We start from the raw sequence: 14,742 nt of genomic DNA, 5'->3' as shown, positions 1-14,742 counted from the left end.
AAAACTGTGCACAGATGTCGTACATGACTTCACAGGGTTTATACAGAGCCAGCCAAGGAAATCATGAAAGAGATTCTGGTTAAGGCAAAAAAGGTGAGGAGTAAAGGGTTTCAAGGTATGAATCTTAGAGAAGTTCAAGGGCTAACAGACATCACATCAGAGGAATTAGCAGAAGACGACTTGATGGAGATAAGCACTTCTGAACAAGAACAGATGATGAAGAGTAAGACATAGAAGAAGTGGTGCCAGAAAACAAATTGAAATTAGCTAATTGAGCAGAGGAGTCTCAGTTACTCAACATGGCTTTGGTTTCTTTCACAACACGGACCCTTCTATGATAGGGGCACTCAAACTAAAGCAAGCCATGAAAGAAGGGTTGGTACCACAGAGAAATATTTTTAGAGAAATGAAAAAGCAAAAAAGTCAGAAATTACAATGGATTTCTGTAAAGTTACACTGAGGGTGCCTGTCTTTCCCGCCTTCTCTTGTACCTCCTCGAGCTCTTCTGCCTCTGCCACCCCTGAGACAGCAAGACCAACCCTTCCTCTTCCTCCTTAGCCTACTTAACATGAAGACGACAAGGACAAAGACCTCTGTGATGATCTACTTCCACTTAATGAATAGTAAATAATCATCATGCTGTACAGTTAATAAACTTCTATGTTCATAGAGTTAATAATCAACTTATCTGTTACATGTGTGTGTGTCTCTGTGTGAAAATCTAATTAACTGTGCTGTTAAGAAACGTATGAGACATTTTGTGTCATCATCATCATGGCCTAAGTATTCACTGCGTGGAACATTTTGTGCAAGACATGTATGGAAGTGGTCAGCCTACGCTCACCTAGGCATAAGGTGAGTGATATTTAACATACAATGAACAATGTACTAGTTTCCTTACCATCTTCTAACGTTGCTTTCAAAGATATCATATATATCTTTAATATATATGTAATATATATAATATCTACAGTATTTTATATCAAAGAAGACAATATTGGTGTAGGTACTGACAGATGATTCATCTTGTAAACAGATGATGTAAACTTAGCTTACAGTATTGATACAGTACAGTAATGTAAATGTATTTTCTCTTCCCTGTGATTTTCTAGCTCACTTTATTGTCAAAATATAGTATATAACACATGTAACATACGAAATATGTGGTAATAAATGGTTTATGTTACTGGCAAGGCTTCTGGTCAAGAGAGGCTATTAAGTTTTCAGGGAGTCAAAAGTTATACATAGATTTTTAACTATGTGGGGCGTCAGTGCCCCTAACCCCACATTGTTCAAGGGTCAACAGTACCTTCAAAAAAGCAACAATATAATGGTATCTTACTTCCTGACAGAAGCATTGGAAACCAGAAGTCAATGGAATAAGGTCTTCAAATAAGTGAAAGTTAGTAACTTCTAACCTAGAGTTCAGTAACTGGCAAAAACATGCTTGAAAATTAAGGATAAAGTAAAGCATCGCTAAAAAAAAAACAAAAACAAAAACTGAGTATTTATCACCAGGAGAACTACACTAAAGGAAACACTGAAGGGTAACCCTTAGGCAAGAGGAAAACTATCCCAGAAGGAAGCACGAAATGTAATAATAGAAATACAGAGCAATGGAAAGGGTAACAGTGCAATAAATCTAAGTAAATATTAACTATAAATTAACAGTACTGTCTTATGTGATTAAGTATGTTAGTCTGAATGTCTGTGTCTCCCTTGTAATTCACGTTGAAACACAATTCCAATGTCCTGGTATTTGGGGGTAAAGCCCTTGGCAGGTGACTGTGGCCCTTATCAAGAGAGCCCAGAGACTTTCTTTGCCCCTTTCACAATGTGAGGACACAATGAGAAGACAGCTGTCTATGAACCAAGAAGCAGGCCTTCAGCAGACAACACATCTGCCAGAACCTTGATCTTGGACTTGTCAGTCTCCAAAAGTGTGAGAAATCAATTTGTGTTGTTTATAAGCCGCCCAGTCAGTGTTATTCTGTTACGGCTGTCTGAATGGACCAAGACAAAGTGTAGATGTGTATCTCTGTAAGTACAAATACATGTGTATGTCTATGTATAGATATGCAGATATTTTACATGTACGATAGCACTAGAAGGGGAGTACAGGGAGTTAAAGGATTTTAACATTCTGGTATTTCTTGGAACTGCCAAAAGGACTCATTTATATTAGATTTTAGTAAGTCAAGAATGTATGTCGTAATCTCTCAAGTAATCACTAGATGAGTGATAAAAAATCTATAAATAATAAAGAAGAGAAATAGAAAAAATACTTAGACAACCTAAATGAAGGCCAATAATTTGAAATAAAGAAAGGAATACATGGGACAAAGAGCAAGTAAATAGGTGGTAGATTTTAAGTAAAATGTATGAGTAACTTTTTTAGTACAAATGGAATAAATATCTTAATTAATGACAACTGTTGGATAGGATTTAACACACACGTGCACAATTATATGCTACTTACAGAAGAGACACTTTAAATATAAGGAAACAGAAGGGTTGAAAGTAAAAGGATAAAAGGATTTACCAACCATACACTAAAAGAAACACACACACACACACACACACACACACACACACACACACACAAAATGCTGCTGCAGCCATAACAACAAATAAACGTTAGGGAAAAAATTAAAACTTGCCATCAGGATCAAGTTTTCATAATGTACACCTATAAGATATCAAAATCCAAAATATTTAAGCACTCAAGACGATCACTTTAACATATATAAATAAAATATTATCAGAACTAAAAGGATAGAGAGGCACCTGGCTGGCTCAGTTGGTAGAACATGTGACTCTTGATCTTGGGGTTGTGAGTTTGAGCCCCATAGTGGGTATAGAGATTACTTAAAAATAAAATCTTAAAAAAAAGAACTAAAAGGATAGATAGAAAATCCATAATCATTAATTGAGAGAGGTTAGTATATACCTCTCTCAATATTGGACAGAATACACAGATTAAAAAAAATCAGTAAGGATATGGGAGATTTGGACAACATGATTAACAAACATCATTAATAGATATATCTAGGATATTCAAATAAACACTGCAGAATTTTTTCTTTCAATGGCATAGGAAATATTTAACAACAATGACCATTTGCTGAGCCAAATTTCAAAGACTGAAATCAGAGAATTTCCTATGACCGCATTGAATTAAGCTAGAAATCACTATCAAAAAGAGATAAAGTTTTATAAAATTAGAAGAAAGACAATTATAAAGATCTCATATCGAAAAAGATGATGGAAATTATTAAACAGAATGTAGTAAAGATACTAAAATGAATTGACATAAAAATGTGTGGGATGCAGCTGAAGCAGTGAAAACAGGAAAATTTATATTCTGAAATGCATATGTTAGAAAAAACAAAGGCTAGGAAAGCAAGCATCTAAACACCTGAATCAAAAAAATCATTAACGAAAAAAATGGAAAAAAACGAGAACGAGATATAAAATATGGAACCTAGATGTACTAAAGGATGAGAATATATCCATTCAAATATCAGGGAATATAGAAACTTGAAAAGTTTGAGTCATCACAGCTTTAAAGTCACTTGAGAAGGAGTTGGGATCCAAATCTCAGTCCAGAGTAAATGTCATAGAGAGGATTCCATAGGGGGACGCAAGGCTATAACATTTATTCACCTAAAAGTCATCCAATACACGTAGGGAAATGGAATGATATTATTCTGAAATAACCTTCTTTTATAGACTGGCCATGCTTTAAAGTGACTTTTATTAAACATATTAATTATATTCACAATTTCTAAATTAAATATCCATGATGCAAAAAAGTCACTAGTGAAAGATACATTAAATCTAAAGAAAGCAAAAAGAAGGAAACAAATAAAGAAGGCAGAAAGCAATAAAATTCAAAACAAATATGCAATATGGCAAAAAAGATACAAGTATTAGAAAGGAAGAAATAAAAGTCATTCTTCACAGATGACATGATTGTATATAAATAAAATCTGAAAGGCTCCGCAGAAACTGTTATAAACAACAAGTAAATTTAAAAAGATTGCTAAATACAAGGTCAGACTATTCAAATCAATTGTATTTCCACATAGCAACGATTAGAAAATAAAATTTAAAAAAGATACTATTCGGGGTACTTGGGTGGCTCAGTCAGTCAAGCGTCAGACTTCGGCTCAGATCATGATCTCACAGATTGTGAGTTCAAGCCCCACATTTGGCATACTGCTGTTAGCCTAAGGGCCCACTTCAGATCCTCTGTGCCCCTCTCTCTCTGCTCCTCCCCTGCTCATGGACTTGCTCGCTTGCTCTCTCTCTCTCTCTCTTAAAAATAAACATTTTAAAAAGATACTGTCTGGAATAACATAAAAATCAAATACTTGGAATAAATCTAATAATGTGTAAAAGTTGTACCCAGAGACTATAACGTTTTATTGAGAGAAATTAAAAGCAAATAAATAGGCAGATAGTGTTTGTGTATAGAGAGACTAAATTCTGAAAGATGTCAATACTCCCCCAAAAGCATCTGTGGATATAATACAATTCCTATAAAAATGCCAATAGGGTTTATTTTGTGGGAACTGTTAAGCTGATTCTAAAACTTATATGAAAATGCCAGGGGTCAATAATAACCAGGGAATTCTGAACAAAAAGAACAGGGTTGCAAGTTTAAACCTGCGGCATTGGCAGAATGTTAGATTAGTCATAAATAATACTTGGTTTGTCAAAGGGACACTGTAGAACAGTGAAAAAATGATGGTCATTTTAATGAATGTTCCTGGGTCATGTACATATACATATTCAAATATAAAAATAAATCCCTAAATCATAAGCATACGCAAAAATCAGTTCCAGGCAGATTGTAGGTCTAAAGGTAAAAGTTAAACCTATCATGATACAGAAGATAACATAGGAGAATATTTTTATGATTTGAAAGTTAGGGAAAGTTTTCTTTAACAGGATATAGAAAAAAAAATCCCACTAATCAAACAGGAAGAGATAAACGAATTGAGCCACTAAAAATTAGAGATTTCTGTTCATTAAATGGCACCATTAAGAGAAAAAAGGCAAGTCAGAAAAATATCTATAACAGAAATAACCAACGTGGTTTGTATGCAGGATATATAAAGAGGTTCTTCAAATTAGTCAGTAAAAGACAACAGAAAAATAGGCAAGAGACTTGAACTAGCACTTCACCAGAAAGGATGTTCAAATGGTCAATAAATATACGAAAATATTCTCATTCTTGTTAGCAATAAAGAAAATGTAAATTACTCCACTATACATAGTCAACAAAATTATAAAAGCAAAAAAGTAAAAATGTAAACAATTACAATGTCCGTGCACTGCTAATGAAAAGGTAATGTGGCACAACCACTCCGGAAAATTTAAAATTTGATCTGGCATCATCTACTGAAATGGAACACATGCGTATTCTGTGACACAGCCATTTTAGTCCTGTGTATATATCCAACAGAAATGCATACACATGTGTGCTAAGAGACATGTACAAGAATATTTATAGTAACATTATTTGTAAGAGGTGAAAACTGAAAACATCCCAAATATTCATTAATGATAGAATAGTTTATCAATTTATGTATATTTCTTTTTAAGGTTTGTTTACCTTAGAGAGAGAGAGAGAGAGCATGCAAGCAAGCAGGGGAGGGGCAGAGACAGAGGGGGACAGAGGATCCCAAGCAGGCTCTGTGTTGACAGCACAGAGCCCAATGTGGGGCTCAAATCCACGAACCGTGAGATCATGACCTGAACCAAAGTCGGACGCTTAACCGACTGAGCCACCCAGGCGCCCCTAATTCATGTATACTTCTAAACTGTAACATTACCAAACAGTAAAAACGAATAGATGACTAATAGAGGTGACAAAATACACTAGTCTCACAAGTATAATGTTAACAAAGTTATCAACAAACAAATACACACCATGTCATTAAGTTTACATAAAGTATAAAGGAGTCAAAGCTCATCTATGACGTTAGCAGGATAGTGTTTCTTTTTGGGAGATAAAAAAGGGAGCAGTGACTGGGAGGAGGAATGGGAAAGGCTTCTGGAGTATTAATAATGTTCTACTTCTTTACCTTAGAGATAATGGCACAGAAATTGTTACAATTCCCTAAGCCGTTCACCAGTGCTTCTCAAGCAGGGGCAAATTTTCCTCCTCAGGGGACATTCAGCACCTTCTGCAGGAATTTTTCATTGTCACACTGGAAGGTGGAGGAGGGGTGCTACAGGCATCTAGCGGGTGGAGGCCAGGGATGTTGCTAAACATCTTGCAGTGCATTAGACACTGTCACTCTCCAAATTATATCAACCAAGATATCAGTAATGCTGAAATTGAGAAACTCCGCTGTATACTTGTTACTTGTGTTCTTTTGTGTAAGTTAACTCTAATAAAAGAAACCCAGAAGGCCATTTGTATAAGGGTCAATAAAAAACAAGGACATTAGTCTCCATCCAAGTTTTTCTATTTCTCTTTCTTTGCTTCTTGTTAATGTTTAAATTCCATTTGTTGCCTGCTAGTGGTCACTAAGAATGGGAAGGGAGAAATGTCCCTCAAAATTGTGTAGACGCAAAACTAAAATTGAGAAAATTCTGTCCATTAATTTATTATTTCCTTGGTGACTTAGTATCTGACTATCCTGGAAGAGCCTTTATAGCCAACTCTGAAATGCCAAATTAAGGGGAGCAGAATTGGAGAAAGCTATTACAACACACTCAGACAAACTTTCTAAAACATGTCCAGAGTTGAAAACAGCAACTTCTGCATTACTTACTTGACTCACAGATGTATCATGTTATTTTCGACGAGAAAGCAAGGTGATCAACTTTTGATAGTTTTTCTCAACAGGCATAAGGAGAAATAGCCAAAGGAAACGATTTGATTTCATGTGAAATTAAGATGTCTAACATTATTTTTGCATCCTGATTTGCAGATGACTAAACTTCATTTAGAAAATGAATACAGATTGGGAATTCTGAGGAAGATGGATTCCTAAGCTCACCTCATCCCATGGATACAACTAGGTAACACCCACACCAGTGTACTTAACCAGAGAATGACCCAAAGACTGGGGGAGCTGACTTTCCACACCTAAATGTGGACAAGAGGACACACTGAAGAGGGTAGGAAGAGCACAGATGCAGTTCGGAGCTAAACAGACTCACAGGACTGTCCCTGGGAGAAAGGGACACTGCAGGCATGGAGGAGGAGATCGCCACACCAGGCATCTGCATGGCGAAGACAAAACCCGTAACATTTGGCTTTGAAAACCAGAGGGACCTTATTTTCTGAGTTCTTTCAATCAGCGGGGCTTAACACCTGGAACCTTAAAAATCAGGGGGCATGGCTCTGGGACAGCCAGGAGGGGGAAAGGAAACTGAGTCCCCATCCTTAGGGAACACAACAAACAGCTCCACTGAGATAAAGCAGAGAAGCAGTTTGAAAAACACCTGAGGTATATGGGACGGAGACTTGTTTCTTAATCTCAGAGCATGTGCTGGAGGGGCAGGGATCATTGGGAGACTTCTCCTAGAACAAAATTGCTGGCAGGCACCATTTCCCTCTCTTGCCCCACCCCCAATCTAGACACACAGTCACCTATGGGAATCACCTTGCTAACAGTGTGCCATGCCCTAGCATTCTTCTGTGGACCTGCCGCCTCCAATACGCTTTGACCAGAGCTCATCCAAAGTGTTGCCACAAGCCTAGCAGTGTGAAAGCAGCCCTGACAGAGGCCGGCAAAACTCCAAAGTGACCCCTGCCCCAGGAAGAGGGGAAGATAACCACACACACCACTACAGACCCAACAGTGGGCTGGGGCGAAGACACCTGGTCTGACTGCAGGGACCGCTCACCAACAAAAGATTCCCAGGGGACAACTCAGGGAGCGTGCCCTGCAGTTCGGTGCCATTGGATACCTGGCAAATGCCAGGTCTGACTTAAATGAAGCATAAGACAGCCTCAGAGTGGCCCACTAACCCCAGAGAGACCAAACCCTGCCCACAACAGGCAAAGAGAGCCATTGCAGACAAGTGTACTGAAGGCAAATTGGCTCAGCCACAACAGTAGAGTGCACATAACACATAGGAGACACCCCTGAAGCACCAGGTTCTGGTGAAAAGGGGACACTACATCGCAGGGCACTCTAGGACTTCTTCTTCATAAGGCTACTACTTTTAAGAGCAGGAGACATGGCTGACTTTTCTAACACATAGAAACAGACACAGACAGACAAAATGAAGAGACAGAGGGATGTGCCCTAAATTAAAGAAAGGGCAAAATCACAGAAAGAGAGCTTAACAAAATGGAAATTAATAATATGCCTGATAGAGAATTTAAAGCAATCATCATAGTGATACTCACTGGATTTAAGAAGAGTAGAGGATCTCAGTGAGACCCTTAAGAAATGAATAGAAAACATATAAACTGTGGACTTTCTAAGTAATTTCCAAGAAATTTGTAAATTCTTTTTTTAATGTTTATTTATTTTTGAGAGAAAGAGTACAAGTTGGGGGGGGGGGAAGCAGAGAGAGAGGGAGACATAGAATCCAAAGCAGGCTCCAGGCTCTAAACTATCAGGATAGAGCCCGACAAGGGGCTCAAACTCACGGACTGTGAGATCATGATCTGAGCTGAAGTCAGACGCTTAACCGACTGAGCCACTCAGGCTCCCTGAGCTGATTTTTTTTTTTTTTTTAGCAGATACTTGGCAGGCCAGAAGGGAGTGGCATGATAAAGCCTAAGTACTGAAAGAAAAAATACCTGCAGCAAAGAATACTCTATCCAGCAGGGCTATCATTCAAAACAGAAGGATAGATAAAGTGTTTTCCAAACAAAAATTAAAGGAATTCATGACCACTAAACCACTCCTACAAGAAATGTTAAAGGAGATTCAATGAGTGGAAAAGAAAGACCATAGGCAGGAGTAAGAAAAGTGGGAAGCAGAAAACCAGTAAAATTAAGCATATCTATAAAATTCAATCAAGGTAATCATGAAATAATACAATGTCAAGTATGACAATATATGCCTAAAACGTGGGGGTGGGGGCAAAAGAGAGAGGACTCAAACAGAAATGAAAGAAGAGAAATAACAACCAATACCACAGAAATACAGAAGAATTATAAGAGAATATTATAAAAAAAATTATATGGACAACTTAGAAAAATGGATAAATTCATAGAAACATGTAACTTCCCAAAACTAAATCAGGAAGAAATTAAAAAATGTGAACAGGTTATCAGCAATTGTAATTGAATCAGTTCTCAAAAAATTCCCAAGAAACCAGGTGGCTTCAGAGTTGAAATCTACCAAACATTTAAGGAGTGCTAATACCTATTCTTCTCAAAGTACTAAAAAAAATAGTAGAGGGAAGAACCTTCCAAATTCAGTCTATGAGGTCAGCATGACCCTGATACCAAAACAGGATAAAGATACTACAAATAAAAAAGAAAGAGAACTACAGGCCAATATCTTTGATGAGCATAGATGCAAATATCCTCAACAAATACTAGCAAACTGAATCCAACAACACATCAGAGAAATCATTCACCATGATCAACCTGGATTTATTCCTAGGATGCAAGGCAGGGGGTCAATATTCACAAATCAATCAACCAATGTGATACGTCACAGCAATAAGAGAAAGGATAAAAACCATATGCTCATTTCAATAGACGCAGAAAAAGCTTTGCCCCACAGGTGACATGGAAAGCAGGCTGGATGGATATTTCATATTCTTCCTGCCAGTCACGCCACACATCTAAGGATGGCTTCGGGGAATTGCCTGTGCCTTCTGAGAAGACATGTGAGCCAAGTGGGGCTATAAGTGAAGAAAGCTTGTGCATGGTTTTCAAATGTAGAAAGAGACCTCATTCTGCCAGGCTTCCAAGTTGACTGTTTTACAGTCTTTAAAACTAAAAATACCGTTCTCTATTTTGCTAGTGTATGCTTACTCATGCACACGCATGCACGCATGCACGCACACACACACACACACACACCCCTCTCCAGAATTCTACAAAGGCATTGCTGAGCCTGTGTTGGGCTATATTTGTATTCTACTCTCTATCCCTAAATTTTAAATACTTTTTTCTGTTTTTCTTTCCCCACCCCAATCCTTTCAGTCATCAAATCTGGCATTCCGCACAAAGACAAGAAACTCACGCGACTTTGGCACAGATGGTGCATTGCCAGCTGCCGTCAAGGCCCGAGACGCGACATTCGCTGCACACTCTCAGTGAGCAGGCCCGGCACGGGTCTCCTCGGTCGAATATTAAGCCCAAGTTTCTCTGACAGTAGACACAGACTCTGCTGGTTTCTTGTTGAGTCTTCCCACTTCTACGTTTTGCTTCTAAGAGTTCATTTTTCAGCTTCCTGGAAGGAGAGGGAGAAAAAACATCGCTGAACACAAAAAGAAAACAGAGGTACAGAGCTCTCTTAAGGGGTATTTTCACTTGGAAGAACACTTGAGAGAATCAAGGAGTCAGAGCCAAATGCTTTGAGGAAACACAATTTCTTTCTCTAACATCAGTAATCTTTCGATATCAGTAGTGGAAAACCACAGCGTTTGTGTTTTACGTTTGAATTTGGACATCCTCCACTGCCATTACTATTTTGCTATTAGTACTGATTCACATGCTACTCTAACTTCACCAGTATGTCTCAGATATCTTAACGCGGGAGTACAACCCATCTGGCAGCTCGCCCAGTACCATGTTCCTTACCTGCCTGGATACACTACATGAAGCAAGAGTGTGAAATCACTGACACTTTCCCCAAGCGATCCAATAAACAGTTTTCTACAAAGACATGTCCCAACACTTCTCAGCATTGGATGGTTTCCGACAACTACCGCCGACCTGTATGTTCTATCAGGAATCAGCTGTCCAAACTGAGGCAATGATTTGTCAGCTAAACCTTAATTTCTTCATTTCTAAAATAGGGGTAATAACGTTCTTACGTGATTGTTTTTAACTTTGAGCAAGATAATATACGTAAAGTTACCGGCATGGTGCCTGGCATATACTAAATAAATGCTAGTTCTACGTCCCTTTGTTTAATGCCTGACACGTAATTTTTTAAATATACACATTAGAAATGAGCTATTCAAAGTGATGCAACAGGGAACTTACTGGGAATGCATAATTTCAGGCTCCACCTTAGACCTAGTGGATCAGAGTCTGCATAGTCACAAAATCTCCAGGTGATCTGAGTTTCAGAGACACAGCTTTGGACCATCTGTGCTCAAATTTGGCTATATGCTGGAATCACCTGGGAGGATTTTTAAAAGTACTGATTCTCTAGTCTCCCCTCCCCCCGATTCTGATATTTTTTCAACGTGTGACTATTTATTCTAATATACTGCCAAATTTGGAGAAACAATACTCTAAAAGATAGGCTCATCTCCAGACCCTTCTTGAACACAACATTTCTATGTTCCAGAAGAAACAAACATCCCGGGATCACTTTACACATCTCATAACATTTCCTTTTACATTTGTGGTACTGAGCTCTGTTATACAAAACCAGAAACTAGGTTTTTTAATTGCTAGTCTGATGAGAGATTCCTAACGGGGAGTTTAAAAAAGGAATGAGGTTTCCAAAACCTTTGATTAACTGTCTCATTCATTCATCCAACGAACATTTCTTGACTGCCTAGTGTATGCTGGGCATTCTGGCATTCAAAGACAAAAAATGAGTAAAAACAGGATGATCTGCTAAGGTTTCCCAGTATCCTCAATGTTAGTTAAGAAGAGGACAGGGGCTGGGGCGCCTGTGTGGCTCAGTTGGTTAAGCCTCCAACTTAGGCTCAGGTCATGATCTCACAGTTTGTGTGTTCAAGCCCCGCATTGAGCTCTGAGCTGACAGCCCAGAGCCTGGAGCCTGCTTCTGATTCTGTGTCTCCCTCTCTCTGCCCCTCCCCCGTTCATGCTCTGTCTCTCTCTGTCCCCCAAAAAATAAATAAACGTTGAAAAAAAAAAAGAAAAAAAAAGAAGAGGACAGGGGCGCCTGGGTGGCGCAGTCGGTTAAGCGTCCGACTTCAGCCAGGTCACGATCTCGCGGTCCGTGAGTTCGAGCCCCGCGTCAGGCTCTGGGCTGATGGCTCAGAGCCTGGAGCCTGTTTCCGATTCTGTGTCCCCCTCTCTCTCTGCCCCTCCCCCGTTCATGCTCTGTCTCTCTCTGTCCCAAAAATAAATAAACGTTGAAAAAAAAAATTAAACAAAAAAAAAAAAAGAGGACAAATGATGCAAGATGATTCATTCGCTACAACAGGCAGCCATACAGAATGCTCTCAAGTCCTCCTTCTTGTCCACCAAAACGCAGATGACAAGAACCCACAGCAAATTTTCCTAATCCCTGATTTAGAGCTTACAAAGTACCCTTATGCCCCCCCTTTTTTTTTTCCATGAACAACTGGCTTAAGAAATTGAATGTAAGAAAAGCTCCACATAATTTGCTTTGGAAAACTTGCAGAAGCTACAAGCTTTAAGATAACAAAATGAATTCTCATTCGAAGACCACGATTATATTGTCCGGAGAATCACAACAGATGTCTGAACACCTCAGGGCACAGGAGAAATAAAACATTGCTTATTTGAAGTCTACAACAATTCGTGCAACAATGATAAAGAAACAAATTAAAATGGGTAGAGCAAAGACAGCAATCATGGATAGCAGTCCTAGCTGAATAGGCTGGTGGGCAGATCCTCTTCTGGAAAAAAAAATTCCATGACCACTTGCGTGAATCACTTACCAGTTCCTTAATCACTTAGTTCCACAGAATGGGTGAGACCACTTGGAGAAATTATGGCCATAGAGTGAAACATTTTCATCGCATCTTTCTTTGTGCTCTACTCGTAAGACTCTATTTAGCAATCAGGTTTGACTTACGGCATTTCTAAAGTCTGAAAAGACTCGGGGCCCCATGTAAATCATGCCACAAGGAAACAAGAATGTAAAGGTCCCAACACAGTAATGGAATTTCTAAGGCAATTGTTGCTAAGTGTCCCACATACTCTAGGAGCTATCTCTGAGACTGTGGGAAAAGATGGGAAGACTTCCATAGACTGGCACAAAGTACTAAACAGCCTGCTGATTTTTCAGATCTCTCTTAGCAATTGTCCTAATTTAATCATGCCTAGGATAATTTACATTAAATGGACATAACCATTTTCAGACACTCAAGAAGAGGAGGAAGATTCGAGGGAGGGTAATTGCAACTGGGAAAAGAAAGTATGCAAGTGGAGAATTAACACCAAGGAGAAAGGGAGTATAGGCAGCTAGAAGAGAGGAACAGGATGAGAGACAGCTCTTGCCTCTGCCTTACTAGCCAGCATTTACAAAAAGCAAGGCGGGTCTCCTTTTGTTCCTGCCTTGCTGACCCAGTCTCAGAAAGATATCTGAGGAAGCTGACTTTCTGGGTTTCGAGCACAGTATCTATTCATCACCGCCCCCCCCCCCCCCCCAACCACGTAAGCTAGAAATGCTTCTGGTTCCAAGTAACAGGCTTAAAAATAGGTTTCGTTTTTTCCCTACATAACAAGAAATCCAGAATTAGGCAGTTCTTGCATTAGTTCAGCTGCAAATCAGGTCATTAAAGACTCAGGATCCTTTCATCCTAATGGTCCCCTATGTTCAAGGTGTGACTTATTATTCTTATGCAAAATGGCCAGCCAGCTGGAGAACCCCACCCTTGTTTGAGACTGGAGGAAGGGGTGGGGTGCGTTGTGGCTCAGTGAGCTTAATTCTACTTCGGCTCAGGACACGATCTCACAGTGTGTGAGTTCAAGCCCTGTGTGAGCTCAAGCCCTTTGTGGGGCTCTGTGCTGACAGCTGAGAGCCTGGAGCCTGCTTCAGATTCTGTGTACCCCCCCTCCTCCCCCACACTCTCTCTCTCTCTCTAAAATAAAAACATTAAAATTTTTTTTTTGTAAAAAGACAGGAGGAAGGGGGCAAGCTGTGCCAGCTGTACCTGTCTCTTAACAGGAAAACAAAACTTGACCTAGAGCTCCTCACCTCAGACTTCTCCTTGGGTTCCTTGATCATGCACTGTCATATCACCACCACTTGCTACAAGGGAGGCTGGGAAAGTATAACAAGTCAGATGGCACATCCCTGCCCTCCTGACATTAAACGTCGTCCTGTGACCTGCACCGGTCCACAAAATGTGGTGTGTGATTCCAGGTAAGAGCTTTAGAGTGAATATGTGGTTTACCACATACCCTCTCCTTTGCATGGAGAATGGTAATGTCCCAGATAGTTTCCACTCTGTAAGTCTAAATCCTGGTCTGAGGATGCTATGAAGTAGAGTCCTCAGCCGTCCTCTTCCGGATACGTAGCACAAATGAGAAATAAACCTTCATTGCTTTAAGCCACTGAAAGTTTGAGGCTGTTACTGCAGCATCACTTAGCCAATCCTCACTGCTAAGTCCAGCCTAGTTCTTCATCTGGCTGGTTCTTCACCTGACTTCGCTATATCCTTTTTACTTGAGCTTTATTTCTGCTTCCCCAGAGAGCCTATCTCTGACGACAAAATCTACAGCAGATACCCATCTCATTCTCACTCTCTGTAATTTTTATTTTAGAGACAGCGAGCCAACATGTGAGCAGAGGAGAGGGGGAGGGGGGGGGAGAGAGAAGAGGGAGAGAGAGAGAGGGAATCCCAAGCAGTTTCCATGCTCAGCATGGAGCCCAATGTGGGGCTTGATCCCATGACCCTGGGATA

General features: G+C 39.6%; 1 protein-coding gene across 6 annotated transcripts in view; it reads right to left on the bottom strand.

Moving 5' to 3' along the window:
• The window catches only part of SYTL5 (synaptotagmin like 5), a 288,860-nt gene that overhangs the window by 82,530 nt on the left and 191,588 nt on the right, over nt 1-14,742 (bottom strand). For all 6 annotated transcript variants that reach the window (XR_006710868.1, XM_045471711.1, XM_045471715.1 and 3 more), the window contains exon 3: nt 10,182-10,391. Coding sequence is in view for 5 of the 6 variants with exons in the window: in XM_045471711.1 (XP_045327667.1) it covers nt 10,182-10,391 (210 nt within the window). In the remaining variant the exon portion in view is untranslated. The remainder of the gene's footprint in view (nt 1-10,181; nt 10,392-14,742) is intronic.

The sequence above is a fragment of the Leopardus geoffroyi genome, chromosome X, assembly GCF_018350155.1.
Source record: "Leopardus geoffroyi isolate Oge1 chromosome X, O.geoffroyi_Oge1_pat1.0, whole genome shotgun sequence".
Classification (NCBI taxonomy): Eukaryota; Metazoa; Chordata; class Mammalia; order Carnivora; family Felidae; genus Leopardus; species Leopardus geoffroyi.
This window is presented reverse-complemented; position numbering and strand designations above follow the sequence as displayed.